At 41.9% G+C, this 17,417-nt stretch overlaps 2 protein-coding genes across 5 annotated transcripts in view; one reads left to right on the top strand and one right to left on the bottom strand.

Annotated features, from left to right (window-relative positions):
* The window catches only part of LOC135161091 (NHS-like protein 3), a 142,502-nt gene that overhangs the window by 75,287 nt on the left and 49,798 nt on the right, over positions 1-17,417 (top strand). The gene's annotated exons all lie outside the window — the stretch shown is intronic.
* Positions 15,462-17,197, bottom strand: LOC135161101 (uncharacterized). Its single transcript, XM_064118388.1, has 3 exons — positions 16,683-17,197; positions 16,101-16,242; positions 15,462-16,004 (listed from the first exon to the last, which is right to left on the bottom strand). The coding sequence occupies exons 1-3, from the start codon at positions 16,728-16,730 to the stop codon at positions 15,874-15,876; spliced, it is 321 nt and encodes a 106-aa protein (XP_063974458.1). The 5' UTR covers positions 16,731-17,197; the 3' UTR covers positions 15,462-15,873.

Raw genomic sequence — 17,417 nt, 5'->3', positions numbered from 1 at the left:
AAAATGTCACCTGAATCTTCAAAAAGATCTTTTAAAAAACCTCCTCAATATCTTCTAACACAAGAATTTCATTCTGAAGAGCGTTCAGTTCTCTCGGGAAGTAAAATAGCTCGAAAATTATACCGTTTCAGTGAAAATTTTCTCTCCTCCACAAGTAAATGAATTACACACAATAACAGATCTTCACTGTAACGTATAATTTTTCGGCATAACTCATATTATCTCCGTTGCATTGCACGCGTCGGCAAGCCACGACTTGACACGGGTTTACGGTTATGACAGCCGGACAAACGAAGTGTTTTCATCGCACTTCAATTGTACCGAGAATTCCTATGAGTCATGTCCTTTAATTGACAGACTCCCGAAGCGAGAAATTGTACTCCGCGTTATCTCCGGACTCCGTATAAAACAGAATTGCAGTACCTCTCGCGAATCTCTTCTTCATTCGCAACAATTTCGACTTTTTCCGAGACGAATCAACCGAGTGAATATCCGCAGGTGTTGAACGGGTTAAATTGGCACTGGGGGTGGGGGAGGGGGAGGAGGAGGGGTGAGGAGTATAAAAAAGAAATCGTCGTTAAACTTTTGGTTACCGTTTTCCTGCAGGACTGCCCGGGGAAGGCACTCTGATCACAATTAAGATAGAAGCTTCCGTGCGAGAGGCGGTGAACGTGGTGATAAGCCCACCACAAAACTACAGGGCCCACCACCCAAGGGCCCACCTTGAGGAATGTCTTGATGCGGCCCTCTCGTGACCGATCATTAACTTGAATATTTTCGAGTCACTTCTACCGAGAATTGAACGAACTATTTTGGGTTATTTTGACCGTTGGGGTGGATGAATTTCGGGTGATAGAGACCTCATTAGTTATGATTTTTTGGGATAATGAGGTTTTTTGAGAATTTTTTAACGAATCCGCTGATTAATCATAGATGGAAAGAGTAAACAACGCGGTGAGGCCCAAAATAAACTATATTGATTGAAAAAAAATAGGGTCTTCCGAAAATCGTCGAAAGAATATTTTGACATCTCCGGAGACTCTCCGAAGATCCTTCGCTGGCTCTTCTGAAGATTCCCGAGATCTTGCGGGAATAAAAAATTGTCTTGCGCGGCGGGAAACTTGAAATTTACGAACAAAAAATGGAGAATTTATATTTTCACATTCCCCCACAGGAACTGGCATTTCGAATTATGTCATTGACATTTCGAGCAACCTTTGCAACGATGTCGGGCGCGGCCGAATGCAAATACGACCCGGGTTCAAGTGAAAAAAATGAGTTGAACACGTAGCGCAAACATTCGGTCGACAGAAGTGCAATTTTTTTTCAATCTCGTGCGGTGAAAAATATCTAAAAATAACAGATATGACGAAACGCTATGATCAAGTCAGAGTGCGGTCGTTGAATATGTTTTAGGAATCATTGGTGGTGGCCTCTTGGCGAGTTGAGACCGCGATCCATCGGTGTGATGACCCCCGACGGTAACGTCAATAGAATATCAATGAAGATCGATGTCTGCGCTCGTTGCGACAGGCCAATGCTGGCATTCTTTTACGGGCGTTCAATATTTTTTTACATTCAGGTTGTTTAAAATCAATGAATCTTAACCAACAACTTCATGACTTCGAAATTAAGTGGATTTCAGGTGATTTTAAATGGGAATCCAATGACTTGGAATGGGGAATGTGAACTGCCTTCGCAAAGTCAAAAGAAAAAATGAGATGTCTGTCGATAATATAGGAGAGACATTTTTGGTAGAAATTACCCGGGTAATTTACCTTTAGACATCTTTGAAGAATCTTTGAAGGATTCTTCTCATCATAAGGATCTTCAAAAACCTTGTGGACTCGAAATCTACTATTTTTCTGCTTAAATTTGTGTTACGAAAATCTTGGGACCAAAGTCTTCCGAAGATTCATAAAATACATAGTCCTTCGAAGATCTTTGACTCGCAAAAATAGTCCGTCGAAGATCCGTTTGGCTCATGAGAAAGATCTTCAGAAGAATCTTCATATTTTTCCAAACCTACCAAAGACTGTTTAACGCGGAGAACGAGGAGCTGACGAATTTCCGTCACCAGATCTTCCCCAGGGAAGAGCTCCGGAGCCTTCCCAACCTGAACATTCCACCTAGCGAATCTGAAGATACCCAAAGAATCCTAAAAACGTCTCATTCAGATCTTCAGAAAACCTTGGGGCCCGAATTCTACTATCTTTTTAAAATTGTGTTAAGAAGATCTTGAAAGCAAATTCTGCCACAGTCTTCCGAAGATCTTTGACTCAGAACAACAGTCCTGGGAAGATCCGTTTGGCTCATAAGAAAGATCTTCAGAAAAATCTTTTCATCTTTTTCCAAAATATTTCAAGGACTGTCTAACGTGGAAAACGATTTCCGCGGAAAACGAAGCGCCGACGAATTTTCATCATCAAAATCTTCCCCAGGGAAGAGCCCCGGAGCCTTCGCAACCTGAAAATTCCACCTAGCAAACCTGAAAATACGTAGATAGTCGTAAAGACGTCTCATTCGCGCAATACGGATAAACCCTCGGTTTTATGGGAAGTCGGTTATGCGAAGATTCTCGCTCGCGATAGAGACATGTTTTCAGGTATTACCTGGGGTAACTGTGTGGACAGGTACGGGCTCTTTAGTGGTGGCGTTACGATCGTCGTCGAGACGTTACCCTCTTAATCACAAAGGAGTTCTGCATGGTCATTTTCGTGAATATGCCACTGGCCTTTTACGATTCTCTCGCTCCGCCCTTTTCCTCTCCCTCGATATAAATGCAACTCCTTTTTTTTTTTCCTCGTCTCGATTCAACGAGAGGGCTGGGACCTTTGCGGGAGAGATACGTGACACTTTTATGATAACAAATTGTATCGTAAAAGTATCACACACTCATTTGTGATAATGTCTTCTCGGTGAATATATGCACCCATTGGGGATAAATTCGGTTTCTTTTTTTTTCACCGGTGGCTTAGATATTCCGGAACTTTTCGACTTTATCGAGGTGATGGGTCGATCGGTGGGCGTTACGTTATGCCCCTCTGCCACGCAGTTACGTCTACTCGCGAGGTCGAGAGCGACCGCAGAAATTTCCACCGATCGAGATCGTAATGGGCCGTGCGGTTTCCGCTGGTGTGAAATATATCTCGTTGGGTTTTTTCTTCGGATTATTTGTGCTGATTCTGTCCTTTGGATTTAGTAATTATTCGACGTCATTTACTCGCCCGGGGGAAGTTGCTAAATGTATCGAATTATCGGGGAGTTTGTGATTTGTAGAATTACCGATCAATTATTGGGAATTTGTAGGCAATGGAAACAGCAAAATTTTTGGTAAATAATTGTCATTATTAGCGGTAATTTATCTCCCTGCACTCTATTACTTTAATTGATTTCAATTAACATCTTACCGAAAAAATCTTGAACAAAATTTTACGGTACTGTCAGGTAATTTTTCGAAGTCTTCCGTTATTTTTATCTAAATTTTCAGTGAAACGTTGCGTAAATTTCCTCAGTCACTTTCGTAATCGATAAGTGAACGTAAGCTCTGCAATTTTTACTGAATATTTGTCTTCCCCCAGCCGAAATTTATGACGAAATTGGTCTCCGAAATTCGCCGACAGACCAGCGAAATTTCTATAAAAATTTTGACTGGTTATTTTCGGTATTATTTATATCTCCCCGATTGCGAGAGAGCTGCACACACGGGTTCTGTACTAATTAACCGTGGAATGCTGTATCTAGATTGAAATCTGGGTGACCCGACGCCCTGGGGGCCACCACCTCGGGGCCCTCCATCGCCCTTCCCTCGACTCAACGCGTGTGCTCACATCCACAAGTTGAAAATTTTAACCCGCGTGAACGTGCAGAGCTGCAGGTAAACTGCGGATTCCACGGGAGGCGAAAGAAAAAAATTCGAGAGGGAAACCATCGGCACCCGTGTACACATACGCCCTTGTGGACTCCTCTTACTCCTCCACCTTGTCCGATGTTAAGGCCCATTCTTCATACGGTATAGTCGCATCCTTTACTCCACCTCGTCGGCTTTTATTCTCCTTCGCGAGACTAACGCGCGCTATGGGCTTCTGCACACTCATCTTCGCGTTATTATCGCACGAGCAGGGGGCACCCACTCGATGGCTCCCGGAGGATATAATAATAATAATAGCAACGCCCTAACAAAACTCGATCTGAATTGTTTTTTTTTTTTGCGAAATTGTGGGTTGAAGAGGAATGAAATTAGATTGATTTGGAAAATTCAGGTGTCAGGTGAAGGTTCAGGTGAATTCAGAACGATTCAGGTGAAGTTTTCGCTGTAATAAGAGTTGTTTTTATTGCTCAGTACTTTAAGGAAGTTTAAAACAGGAAATTGGTCTGAGAATAGAACATTTTTCCCAGAAATAATTTTTTCGTTCTTTTCCTCTAATTTTTTTATTAAGAATTTCACTTGTATCGAAGTACTGAATATCAAATGACTTATTCATTCAATTAGGGGGATGCATTGTATACCGAGATACTTAATAATTAATTACGGTCCAAGTAGTGTGAAATTCCTAATAACAATTTCCCAATCCGAAAACCCACAATTAAATCATCGCAGGTGTTGCAAAAAAAGTCACGAAACCGAGGTAAAGTTCAAGACACGAATTTGCGGTTCATCGTGATAAATCAACAACAAAATAAGAGAAGCCCACGGGTTTCACCCACTCCTGATCCCATTCCCCGATTTCCCGGGGCCTTTATCTCACCCCAAGTCCTCGATTACCCAGTAGCTGTGGGAGGTTTATAGTTTGTGCCTCCAAACAATCTCCACTTATTGTCCCAAAGTAACATTTAACCATCGAAAAAGGGGAAGCTGGAGGTAAACCATGAGGAAAAGGTCGCGATGCCGCTTTTGTTGTGTGAACTCTGGAGTTGGTGTTAGATAACTCGTCGATTGAACAGAATAAAACGTGAATTGCACTATCAGTATCACGAAACCCATGAAGATCGACACGCGGAAACGCGATCGCGGCGAATATACAGGTGAGAAATGCTCAGATTCTCCGGGAAAAATATAACATAATGGTTGGTAGAGAGGGGGAAGGGGGGAGGGAGGTTAGTTTATACACTGGGGAGGCCAATTGCCGAAGGGGTAAATCCAATTGTCGCACCATAAATCTTGATTCGTCGTGCCGCACTCCAGGGACACGAGGAAATCTCCCGATTCGTCGCGTTTCGCTTCGCTTCTGACTTTCATAATTTTTAGTCCTACAAAATGGTGGGATGGTGAGAGACTCATTACACAAGTACTGATGGAATACTCTACTCTTTCATGGGACACTTCATTGTACCGAAATTACTGCGATTTGCCGTTTCGTATTTTAAAATTTTTGAAAACGATAATTTTTCGCCCCCGATTCCTGAATTAACCGGTTTATTATGCTACGATATGATGACTTCCGTCATAAAGACGTAATTTAATCGATGAGACGGGAGCCATTTGTAAGGATCAAAAAATAGTTTTGAAATTAAATAAAACACTGACGAATTTTATACTGACGTTCGTTTACTGTTGACGATCGGCGTTCGTCTCATTTTAATAATATTAATCGGAAAAAATGATCAGCAAATCGTTTGACAGTCAGTCTTATGAGCTTCTACAAGTCGTAACCGCACGTCTGGTGGTGTCGCATTCTGATAATCCTGAGATGTTCTAATTTTTTATATAATTTTCACCGAAAAAATTGAATTGCGATCGATCGGCGACAGAAACGCGATATTCTGCCTCGCGTATCGTATATCTCCCGTAGAATCTACCTTTTACCGGTTTTCTTCAGTGAATAATCTGTACACTTCCTACCCCTAACGCTAATTCACCTCCAATCATTTAATCGATTTTTGTATTCGTCTGTGGATTGATCGAATATCGCGACTAGTTCTTTTTTTAACTGCAACTTGTTCACAATTTTTTATTCATGTATCGGTTGTTATTCATAATCTTATTTTAATTTTATCGACAAGTTGATGAGCCCACGAGAGAATATATCGCGTAAAACATGGGTCGCGCGCACAGAGGGGACCACCAAGACCAACCGGTTCTCTCGCGTTTTAATCGAGTATCGATCACGATCAGGATGGATCGATGGATCCATTTTATCGGACACGTGAGGGCCGGCGTCTGGCGCCGCCTCTGTATTTGTCTTCCGGATATTAGTTGTTACAAAAAGTGGAAAAATTAAGTTGACATGAAAAATAACGAACGCGATGTGAGAACATTGGAGCCCGTTCAGTCCAAATTTGAAAGGAAATCGAATATTTTAAAAATCACTTGATCGTCGCTGTTCTAAAGATCAGAATTTACTTCACTCAGGTACCATGAGCCATTCTATTAGAAAATTACAGTATTTCCAACATATTTTTTCATATAATTTCCCTTGAACCTAAAATCCTCAACATCAGCAATAAAAAATTAATTAATTACCTTCAGGTAATTAATTTATTAGCCATTAACCTCCGAAAATTACTGAACACGTGCCTGAAAATCCGTATTCCATGTACCGGAAAATGAAATAAAATATTTCTCTCCTCTCAAAAATCGAAATAAATTATTCCCCACGATCTCTCGAAAGCTACAAAGTTTAAGATGTCACCGAAGGTAATGGTCATTCCCCCTAAAATGTCGTATCCCGTACCAAACCAAACATAGTGTATATGGTGAGCCCTATGAGCGCAGAATCATCCTGAATTATAGCCAGATAAAAACAGCAGGCTACGACCTGCGGGACGTGCAGTCCGAGTCAGGTCGGGTTACGCGCCGGCTTATTTTACAAACGATTCTACCAAGCCCTGTGAATAACCCCGTTCTACCCTCCCCTGTCCGATCTAGCCATCGTGATCGTGTAAAATCGCGCAAGAACTCGAGTTAAACTGAGCCCTGGTAAACCAAGTGGGAGTATTGTATCGAAAACCTCAGGATACTTGAATTTCGTTGGATGTAACAAACATAGAAAGAGACATTCCCAACTCAACGATCGTTGGATACTGGGAGAAATAACCGGATGAGATTTCTCGTATTTTATCTGAGCACTCGGTTATCTTTTTATTGAGTAGTTGCTCTGGAATGTAGCCGCAGTTACATGTAAACTAAATTGGATGTGGCTGAATGGGTTATGGTATTTGATGGCCAACGAATGGATTTTACAATAGCATTTTAACAATGAAACTAATCCACGTGGTCAGGGTCATATAAAAATGGTGAGGGGGCCCAGCCCCCCGGGAATTGGCGAGCGAAGTGAGCAGAGGGGGGGGGCTCGCCCCCCCCCTTCAGCTGATTCTTTTTAATCACAAAAAACAGAAAAATTACGCGTCAATAAACGACTTAAACTTAAAATTCTCAAAGTCATTATTCCCACTTAATGAGCCACCAAAGTTTTTTCAAACAGCACCATCGTCGCCTAACATTTTCGGTGGTCCACGGTGACAAGTTTGACGGTTCAGGTGTTATTGAAGGTCTAACAATAACATCCGGCAGGTAAAATCCATCATACCTTTAACCACTCGGTTATCCCCTGTCACTGAGTAAACAGAACCCCCAGCGGTTACGAAAATACTTCCAAGTGTAAATCCCAGAATTGAATTGGAGAACCGTTAGAAATTTCTAGATCCAAATACTATTTCAGCAATACACCGACAGAAAAATATCATTTTTCCAATTAAATATTCTTCTGACGAAAATTTACAGTGAATTAACCACCAGAAATTTCGGGCATTCGTTTGTCCCAAAACAAATACAATCGGCAAAATTCGATTTTTCTCCTAGTGAATCTGTTGGTTTTCCTCCGTTACAAATTAAAATCATTACCGCGATCCTTTGAATCCTCCCCGATTTATCCTGGCGCTCTTTACCCCTCAGATAACACCCGCTGTACAGTAGTTCATTGTGATATACACATGCGGTTTCCAAACGCCGAGGCGACGACAAGTTCTTTGGCGTGTGTATATCAGTACCGGTATACCCCTTCCCCCCTCCCCCTCCTCCATCTCCTACCCACCCAAGCCCCCTCCTCCCCCTGTCCTTCCTCAAGATGTTGCTTATCCAGTGAAAAGAGAGGGCGAATGCCCGATGGATTAATGAGCCAGTCCCGTCCATTTATCGCGCGGTCATCAATTATCGGCTGGTGGTTGGCTCCCGCGATTGCGCTTCGGTCTCATCGGCATATCGTATTAATAAATAACTTTCTTCCACCTCCGGTAATCTCTGGTGTTTTCCCATATGGATATTATTCCTTAAATGCATTGGTTTGTTATCACTGTGATCTGTCACTGAGAAATGTCTCGTTTTGGTATATTTCATTCGATGGTGGGTTGACCTTTCAATTGGTGAACAATTAATTCTGAGGAAATGTGGGCGAAGTGTGAACAATTTACTCAGTTCAGTCCCTTTTGTATTCGGTCGGTGTGTGCGAGCGAAGCGGGATTTTTATGAGCTGATGGAGGATTTATGAATGAGGAAGGGACATCATCAATGTCTACGTAATGTCAACGAGTTTTTTTTTTTTCAGTATTAAATGTCATAGAAACGAGAATTTTACTGGTGATATTAAAGTTTCTCTATTCATGAACAAAAGAATATGAGTTATGCTTTCTCGTTGCAGTTATTCATTTCGATCTTATGACGAAGTGAAAATGTTCATCAACGAAAAATAGAAATTTTTAAAATTTATTCATTTCAATTTTATTAACCAATTTAATTAATGGTAATTTTATTAACCAATTTGTAAAGTAATAGCGACTGAGGTAGTCGAGAAATCTCGTAGGATATAATATCACGTAGTATTTCAGATCTACTCGTGGTAATGGTACATATTTCATTTATTTCAATTCAAATGTAATAAACATCTTGAATTCCATGGACTGTCATCAAGAAGGATCCAATACACAATAATAACACGTATTCATTGCATTCTATAAGCTTGACTGGATACTATTTAGTTGGGAAGGAATTAATAAATTGAAAAACAAGGTCCTCATACTTTGCTACACGTCAGGAAATTTTGGATGAAAATTAGACCTCTGGAGGGTGAAACGTGGGACAAAATGACAATCAAAATTTTTAACGTCAACTTTTGTCGGAAAAGTTGGATTTGGAAGGGTAATTGTTGTCATAAAACTGATCTCCATCCCCTGGAAGTCTAATTTTTACGTAAAATTGTCTGTATCCCACCTCAGACTTCCATAGAAATAGCAACCTTACCTTTCATTCTTGCCCCAAGCTTGTGCCATGATTGGTATAACCTCGCCAACCGGACTTCAACTTGGATAGGCCCAGTAACTTTAGATTAACCTAGCTATGACTATTGGCCCAAGGTTGATCCATGTCCCTGACGTGAAGCTTGGACTGTGACCAGTCCAACCTTGTCAGTCAAGTTTGAACTTCCATAGAAACCGTAACCTTCCGTGTACCAACCCATGACTCCTGGCCCAAGCTTAGTAGACCCACATCGGGTGAAGCTTGAGCTACCAAGATTGGATCGTGACTGGACCTACCTCAGTACCCAAGCTTCACTCCACACTGTAGTACCAAGATCAAGGTACCTGATCAAAGCTACAACTCCAGGTGATCTCAGCCTGGCGGGAACCAAATTTGATCTCATGATCCATCTTGGAATTCTCCATCTGAAAATTCCCTAACGAAAATGTCAGTTCGCCAGGGACTGAGCCATCCGTCGTTTTGTTGGGCCTCAGTGGGACTTGACAGGCACCAGCCAGGGTCTCTCGCCACAGCATTCCATCGCCTTACATGGATATATGAGTTTACGTGGTCTTTCAGAGATCGAGTAAAGAGAAAAAACGTAAATTTTTGAATAAAACATTTTTTCACGATGAAATTTCTTGAATTTATTGCACGAGAGAAATTGGCGTTTCTCAGTTGATTAATTGATTGGTCAATTCGTAGTCGGGGAATTTTTTAATTGATATATTCTCTCCGGAAGCTTATGCTTCTAAGATCTTTCGAAATGCTTCAATAATCATCAACCCACAACTCTCAATATGTTTTTCCCTTCTTTCCTTAATCGCTGACGTGAAATGTTCTCCAGCCTCCGCTGGTGCGGGATTCTCGCCATGTGCGTTTTTGGTCACACACGAATGAATAAGGAATAAACCCGTACAGTTGTGGTAGTCACGAGGACATCGGGGTGCGTTCCACACAGCTCAGTGTGTAGTTGGCCATCAGGGGAACGACGAATAAAGTGAGGTGGAGGGGTGGAGGATCGGGAAAAAGAACGCGAAGAAGACGACGCAGAGAACAAGAAGGAGGAGGCAACAAACGCGACCTCAGGAGCCACCGTGACCCGAACCGGTCCGCCTCGTATCGCTCTATGCCCAGGGATTCTCAACCGTCATCAATAATTTTCCGACAAGAGACGCTAAACCAATCGAATTAACACTTTCATAACTTTCCCGATGAACGTATTAAATCTGCCTCCGGTTACTTTTCAATTTGCCGGTCGATCGTCTGGAAAAAGAACCAGAAGATCAGCCTTTGATGGGTCGTGATTCTTCATGTGTTGGCGAGTGATCTGTTCCTCCTTTCTCCAACTCCCCTCGGCGTCACCCATTATGGCCATTGTGTTGCACAATTGTAGAGACTCGTCACCTTCGTGACACATCACCTCTGACATATGCAACATCCACAAGCGCATACGACAGACGCACTTTACTGACGACATGTGTCTGTACGTCTGCATCAAAGGAACTTAATTGGTCGCGTCCAGTTTTCAAAATATTCCCCTTCGTCGATTTCTGATGCCATCGCGGACGATTTATGACTTTGGTTCCGGCCAGATTCGCCTGGTTTTCGGGGATTCCCCGAGTACGAAGGTCAGTCCTTTCCTCCCAGTTGTTCTATTGCCGTCTCTCGGAAGAGATAGTTCTGTACTTTGATTGCAGCAGGATCAGGGTATGATTGATTGGTCACTCACAAGAGCGCAGGGCAAACAGCAACGGAAAAATCATGAAAATTCAACGCGGCGACTGCTCTCATGATGACCGCTTGACTTTCTCCATTCGTTCCAGATATCCCTCATGTTTCAGTTCTCACTTTCGACTCCAGATATTGGGAATGTTCCCCTCCAGGAACAATTGTAACTCTCTGAAGTTCTATTGGACACCATGAAAATCTTCCAAACGTGCCTCGAATTTCATCAAAATTCTCAAAAATCTAACTCACTTTCTGATCTTTTGAATACCCCAAAGGCCACATCATAATTCTTGGACACTAACAGCCAACTCTACATGAAAATCGTCTCGTTACCATGGTCACCCGCCATGTCGGTCCATCGGTCCTTTCATCACACAAAACAATAACAAACAGCAACGCGCTCTCGCGGCAGATCGTTGGCCGCAAACTTTTGTTCTTTGAGCGTCCACCGAGCAACCAAATGACTCTTTCTGGTTTCTCCACCCCGCGACCTCTGCTGATGACTCACTATTCGTTATTTTTCCCCCCGTGTCTCCACACTGATTGGCTCAGCTAACGTCAAGGTCAAACCGTTTCTCTTCCTCCGCGACGTTTTTCCCTTTGGCGCCGTGGAAACTCCACCGCAAGGGTCGCCCATTTATTGTTGAAGAGGGGAAAAAAAAATAATCCCGGTGAATATACATAATGGTTTTAAGTGTGTGCGCGAGGATATTGTCGTAAATGTCTTCATCCGTAAGATATGAGATGCCGTGGGCGTCCACGGGCAACCCTCTCACTCCATGGACACTCGTTTAGGATACGTTTACCTTTTGCCCCGGTGTTCCTCCCCCCCTCTATCATTCTGTCCCTCTCTTTCTGTCTCTCTCTCGCTCTCTCTTTCTCTCTCTCTCTTTGTGTACCTCGATGCCAAACGAGCCGTTGCATATGTGCGCGGAATAAGACGTAACCCTACTTGTAAACTGACACGGTTTACGACCTCAATTGTCTTATAACTTACATTCAATTCTTTTGAATGTTAATCATGGCCAAGGATCACGATCTAAAAACCCCTTCATCAAAGTCATTAACGAAAAATGTCTGCATTATTTTCAAGTTGATTTCCCCCTCTTTCTGTTTTCCCTATCATTACGAGAGAATTTTGGTAAACATTACTATCCTCGAATGATGAAATTTCACTGGCGGAACGTTACGTCCTCTCCTCACGACAGTATTCCTCAAACGGAGGGGTAATTTTAACAAAAAAAAAATCTCCCAGTGTATTTATCCCTTCTAACCGTCTAGGGAACGATTTCTCTCCCGAAAAACACAAAGAAGAGAAATCTGTCCTGACCTGTGACCCCTCCTCTTCAAAAATTCAAAACCGAAAGCCTAAAAAACCCATAAACCCTCGTTTTCCAACCTCTGAAAATTCCTGGGCGATTAGTGTCGGCGTGGGTCCTTGTATGGGCCCATCTCTAGGCGTGGGCATCCAACCGAATGAATCCCATCATGAATAAAAACCCATGACATAAGACCCCTGTCCCGACCCTGGCCCAGTGTCAAAGGTGAACGCCGCACCCCTCATTGTGTCCTGCCCACGATATCTCTAACGCGTCGTCATTCATGTCACCCGACTCTCTCCCCCCTCCTCCACACCCCCCCTCTGATACATTACAAGGTATGACCCCATCTAACCTTTGCCACCCACTTGTACCACATCCGGATGTTCTTATAAAGCCCGAAGCCAGTCTCAACCTCATCAAACTCATGAATTTCTTAATAACATTGCGTTATGATTTCATGAATCTATGGAACGATCATAGCTAGCCCCAGGTGTGCCGGAGCAATAAAAATGAAAGAATAAAAATAAAAATTCCAATGGTACCGAGACCGATAATGATTAAACCGTAATTACTCGTCTCTGATTACAATTCAAAGTCGAGACAATCCGTTATGAAGATCATCAAGACGCCCATGTGCGTCGTGAAAAGTAAAATAAACTCCCTCCTTTGACTTTATCGTCGCTCGTTAATGTCACAGTGATTTTATTTAATATTCGTTATTTTCTCTTTGTTGCAGGTAAGAGCTACAGTACTATGATTTATCGGTGAAATGAAGATATCATATTGCGTGAACAAGGTATTTTTTAATCCACCATTAAATATGTTAGTGAAATAATAGAAAACCCGGAGGGATTCTCACCCTATTGACCAATAATAAACACCTAAAATGTGCATTTTAATCGCCAACGATTTATCCAACTTAAATGACCTTTCGCGCTTGGATGGCCATAAACTGGCACTTGCGAGTGTTTTATTCATGCGGAATTACACATTATATTTTTAAAGTAATGTGCCCGAACAAACCGAGGGAATCATCGAAAGGAAAAGGTAACGCACACAGTCACATACACCACAATGTTATGATTTCCCATGGTTCAATGGTGTAATTAAGCCGCGGTATTTTGCTTTCAATTCCGCGTACAGTGTAACAGACGTTAATAAAAGTGAATAGTATTTTTAAATGTTTTGAAAAGTGGTGCAACCGAGGTAGCATCGATTCTAGGGTAATGAAAAAAAAAAAAAATAGAAATGATGGCCTGGAGCAGTCGTCACGTAGGCGATTTATGGAAGCTATAACCTTTTGCGTTTTTAAAAAGTCTTTGATTTGGTTTAATAGTTTTTTTTTCTCTGCTCCTCGGGAATGAATGTGGCGCGCTTTTCTCGCCTCGAGGCTGCGCGCGCAGCACCCAACAATTATCGCTAATTGCCCGTACGCCTCGGTTGTAGATGGCGTCGCTAATAAATTCTAAGCGTTTTGCTGAATAACTTCTCAGAATGCGGTCTTATTTTATAACATTATTGCGTAATGATACTGGTGAACGTTTAAAGGACAAATAATCGGTGGAAAATTGTTGACCGGCTGTGGGTATATTCCATCACCCACTATGAAGATGTAAATCTGTGTGGTAACAACCGTCAGGACTATTAATTCATTCATGCATTGTCACGCGTCAAGGCGAGTTGTGTGGACGGTTGCACCTGTCAGCGCAAGATCGTCGTGACGAGATAACGGATAAAAGGCCTTCTGTTGTATATGTCTAGCTTCCTGTGTCACTTCTATGATGGGAATGAAAATATTGTTATTTGATTTTCATTGGCCGGTCTGCGGAGATCAGTAGATTTTCCGTAAAATCTCATTGAGATATTTTTCTTCCTGTCGAGGGATCATTGCGGTGACAGGAGAATTAATGTTATTCACGGTCAAAAATCCTGAACATCATATATAACAGTCCGGAAACAAAACATCTACATTCTGCGTAATCCATATTTATTATGACCTTATAATCTGATCTGCAGTACTTAAATGGCCTGATCTGACGAGCAAATAAATCCTCGTCCGAACGAACTTATTCCTTGACAGTCGTTTTTTTTTTCTGATTGTGAGGTTTGGGAGGTGCTGAATGTGGTGATGGATGGGTCTGTCAAGTAGACGGGTCCTGTTCCGACTGTATCAACAACCTTGAGGTCAGAATCAATGAAATCATTACGTCAGATATCGTGACCTCACGTGTTTGACTTTGCAATGAGGAGTTAATTGCCAATGAGGTGGCTTATCGGGTTTTTACATTGTATTTGCGGTACCATGGGCCCCTCCAAACGTATCGCATTTACTCCAGGAGCTGTACTACACGTACAGGTGCTCCTGGTGATCAAGAAAAACCGTGGAAACCTTGGAAACTTCATCGGGAAATAATATTTCTTGACGATTCTTCGTGTCTAGGACTTCCATTCGACGGTTTCCGAAAGATTAAAGATCCATCACGAAGATGATTAAATCCTAATTAGTTATAAACACTCCGATACTGATCGACGATCTCCATTCCAAGTTGCACGTACGAATTATGTCAAGTCATCCCACCTCCAGTGAGGCAGAACGATCTCTGGAAAATACCTAATTCAACTCGAAGTAATACTTCAGTTCGGTGGCAATGACAAAAGGCAGCTCGAATCCGAAATGCCGGTGTTGCCGGATTTCCACTGGAGCGTGTACCAATCACAGCTTCACGGGCATAAGCTATTTTATTTTGAAAAAAAAAAACGGCCTGTAGGCTACCTGCGGTAAATCGAGGGCCCCCAAAGGTTGACCCCTGGGTGCCACGAGAGAGACCAAAGGTCGAGTAGCCATGGAATGTTGGAGATATATTCAACGCTAATGAACTCTCAGGTTTCCCTCTTTCTGTCTGGGATATCTATTCGCCACCCGGGGCGCACTCTCGTGCTTCTGAATCACCATCATTCGACTCTCGTCCGCTCCCTGAGGCTCATACGAGGGAATTTGGAATAAAATAAAAAGTGAGACGGTGGGAGGGAGGGAGTGAGGAGAAAAAAAGAATAGTTAAGTGGAGCCCGTCGGCTCCGATAACTTTTTGAATTCTTCGGGGTCTCATCTCCGTGAGAAAAAGTCATTGTGGGAGGAATTATGAGAAATAAAATAAAATTGGGACGGGGGAGGAGTTGACAGCGATTGATGTCGTCGTCGCGATTCTATTTTCAACTGAAAATGATGTGTGATGATAGGGAGATAAGATAAGCAGTGGGAGGAATGTAACCCAGATCTCACCGGATCGTAGATCTCGGGTGAGTTGATCCACAGTAATAAAATGCCGATTGGGACTTACTAGAGCGTTGTTGTCTTTCACGCTTTAGGGATTTATGGACTGGGTATTCTTATCAATTCACCTCGACAACCGATATCTTGAGGATCTACATTACACACCTCAGCAGCCATCCCCGCCAAGCGAGACAATTATCATAAGAAATTGGATGGATTTGGAGGATTTGGTGGATGAGCGATTTAACTGTTGGTAGTTTAATTTTTACGTTGCATTTTCTGGTTCTGGTTTTCATTCATTCATTCCACTCTAGCTTTTACTCATCTCTGGAAGGGAATTCTGCAGGATTTAGTCCAGTTCCTTCCGAAAGGACGCACTGTACCCGATCAACAGTTTTGGGAATTCCAAAACTGTTCTGCTTCAGTGGAGACGATGACTCGACATGACCTGAAAAAAAAAAACGTAAAATAAAATTGTTGGGAACGTACGTGTGGTCTGTTTGAAAATTCCTCCGTTAGAAATAAATAAAAAAAAATTTCTTACACAATTGAGAATATAAATCCATTTGGATTGCCCTCCACGTAATCTTCATATTTTCCGAAAACCGATCGATGAATCCGTATTTATGATGTTTAATCCTAATTGGAGATGATTCAGTCCGATGTAACCAGGTAATAACCTGTAGCTGCAAGACATGTTATAAGATCATTCCTGTACAGTTACAATAATGAGTTTAAAAATCATGAATAGAAATCACTCATGTTCTTCAACCAGAAAGTGATCAAAAACTGTCGTAAACGAGATCCAACGGAAGACGAAAGAGGGCAATAAAATTACCGGTCTCTGGAGTTTCTATACTCACAAGATATTTTCATTTTTCTGTAGAATCTAGAGCTCAATTTTTACCCAGATTTTTATTTAATATTTAACAAGTTTCAAGAAAGACCAAAAAACCAGATTTTATTATTTTTAAAATTAATCACATGTTTCGTCATGTGACTGACCTTTTGTGGTCTAAACATCATTTACTCATTGAGTCGTTTACAAAAGCACTTCCACAAAAACATGATAAGTTTCGTGGTAGTAATTGTTTTCGTGAGATATTTATGTCTTCCGGGTAAATACCTTTGTCCTACACAGAATGATATGACGTTCGGGTTTTATCAAGTGCATGTGATTCTGTTTATCTTCGTCCAATAAACACTGACGCTTTTCGTAGACTGAACCATATTCTTCACCAACAATTGCCTCGTCTGTGCTATCACTGGAGGTATTAATTTCCCTCAATAAAACGATTAATTGGCCTCAAGTAAATCTGGTTGTACTGCAATAAATCAGTAAATATTTTCACCTGAAGCAAATACTCTTTGGGCAAAGTTGATCGTTTGTACTCACGCCCTTTCCACTCCGAAAATCCCTAATCACTTGTCCCTGAAGTGTTTTCCAACCAGTAAATTTTATTTTCTACGCAATCTAGGGATTATTCCTTCTCATCCTCTTGAGAAACCGAATAGTGACCCTCACCTTTCCGTAGATTCCAATCACCTTCGCATTTTGCGTCCCACCGTCGGCTGCAATCAATTCAGCAATCATATTTCAAGAGTGTTGAGATGCTGATCACTCGGTTAATCCTCTTAGCATCATCGTGAAATACCCGACTGCACGTACCCACCGATAATCATCATTTTGTAATGAATAACAAGCTGATCAGTCTCGTGACGTCACTGACTGTCCGGAGGCGTCCGCCCAAGTCAAGAAGAAGAGGAAGGAAAAAATCCTGGATCACTCTTCACTGATCTATTTCACAATCGTCTTTTTCATCCTTTTTTTTCTTTTTGAAAAAAAATCCAGAAAAAATAA

This window comes from Diachasmimorpha longicaudata, chromosome 4, assembly GCF_034640455.1.
Source record: "Diachasmimorpha longicaudata isolate KC_UGA_2023 chromosome 4, iyDiaLong2, whole genome shotgun sequence".
In the NCBI taxonomy this organism is placed as follows: domain Eukaryota; kingdom Metazoa; phylum Arthropoda; class Insecta; order Hymenoptera; family Braconidae; genus Diachasmimorpha; species Diachasmimorpha longicaudata.
The sequence above is the reverse complement of the archived record's forward strand: the minus strand, read 5'-3'. Positions and strand labels throughout refer to the sequence as shown.